General features: G+C 26.2%; 1 protein-coding gene across 1 annotated transcript; it reads left to right on the top strand.

Moving 5' to 3' along the window:
• Window positions 1-383: 383 nt before the first annotated feature.
• Window positions 384-843, top strand: LOC141695639 (major pollen allergen Ole e 10-like). The gene is made up of 2 exons (XM_074499872.1): window positions 384-455; window positions 598-843. The coding sequence occupies exons 1-2, from the start codon at window positions 384-386 to the stop codon at window positions 841-843; spliced, it is 318 nt and encodes a 105-aa protein (XP_074355973.1).
• The last annotated feature ends 489 nt before the right edge of the window (window positions 844-1,332 follow it).

The following is a 1,332-nucleotide window of genomic DNA, read 5'->3' as shown; positions in this document are numbered from 1 at the left end:
TCTCAACCATTTTACCTACCCGGGTTGAGTTGGTTAATATTTTTACGGTTAATATTTTTATGATTAATATTTTTCTGCACAATAACATATCTTAAATTCTCGTTCTAGACCATGATGTTGAAGAAATTGTTTCATTAGAAAAAGATAAAAAAACAATATCCTCAGCCAAATTAAAAAAATGATGATAATATATAAAATAGATTGTATCCTATTGATCAAATTTCAAAATATCACAATATCTTTCATTATCTAGAAGATATTATATGATAATATTTCAATAAATGCAAGCAATTTAAAACTCCCTATTTAAATACAATGAGTCACAAATAAATTTATCTCACATGAGTTTGAAAAAATTAATATATTAACAAAACATCCTAACCATGGCCAATTCCTCTGTGTATGTACTTGGTTTCCTCATGTGTATATTTGTTTGTTCAACTTCTGAGGCACAGGCAAGTCTATTTTAGGTTGTATATGTTTTTAAAAAATTACTCTTTTATCTGTAATATATCTAAGCTTGATATATATAATTGATGATAAAAGTTATGCATAAATTATTGATATATAATTTATATATCGACTTATACAATGCAGGAGACATGGTGTATAGCTCAGGGACAAGCTCCAGATGATAAACTTCAAGGCTTCTTAGATTCGACATGCGGACAAAATGATTGTAGTGCTATCCAACCAGGGGGATCATGTTATGACCCAAACACTCTGCAAAATCATGCTTCTTTTGCTCTTGATCTCGTTTTCAGAAAAACAGGAGATTGTAATGCTGATATTGGCACTCCATCTGTTAGTGATCCATCTTTTGGAAATTGTCACTATCCTTGATTTCTAGATTTTTTACTAATCTATTAAAATTAAACTAGAGCATAATTTCTAGTTTTAGTTAACAACCAGGTTGGATCTTTTGTTTCTTAATAAATAATTATTGTAAAATTTATTGTTAAAAATATTCAATATTTTATTATTTAAGATTCTGATGCCGTTAGTAACATGTTAAATTAAATATTTGTATTATTTATTCTAAAAACACGACCAAAATATATTATGATACACTATTTTAGTAATATATGTTCATTTAAAATTATGTAAATAATAATAATAATAATAATAATAATAAAATAATAAAGATGATGCAATACATGAGTTATGTGTTTGTATTATAAAATTTGAAATATTAAAATTTGATGGTTGCTCGATTGAGCCTCATATTTTAATTCTGTTCAAATTGAAAATAAACATGTAACAATGAATCACTAAATTTTGATATGTCCACCGTTGATCAATCCCTCTTGAATCTATTTATTTGTATATGTC

This window comes from Apium graveolens, chromosome 11, assembly GCF_009905375.1.
Source record: "Apium graveolens cultivar Ventura chromosome 11, ASM990537v1, whole genome shotgun sequence".
NCBI lineage: Eukaryota > Viridiplantae > Streptophyta > Magnoliopsida > Apiales > Apiaceae > Apium > Apium graveolens.
This window is presented reverse-complemented; position numbering and strand designations above follow the sequence as displayed.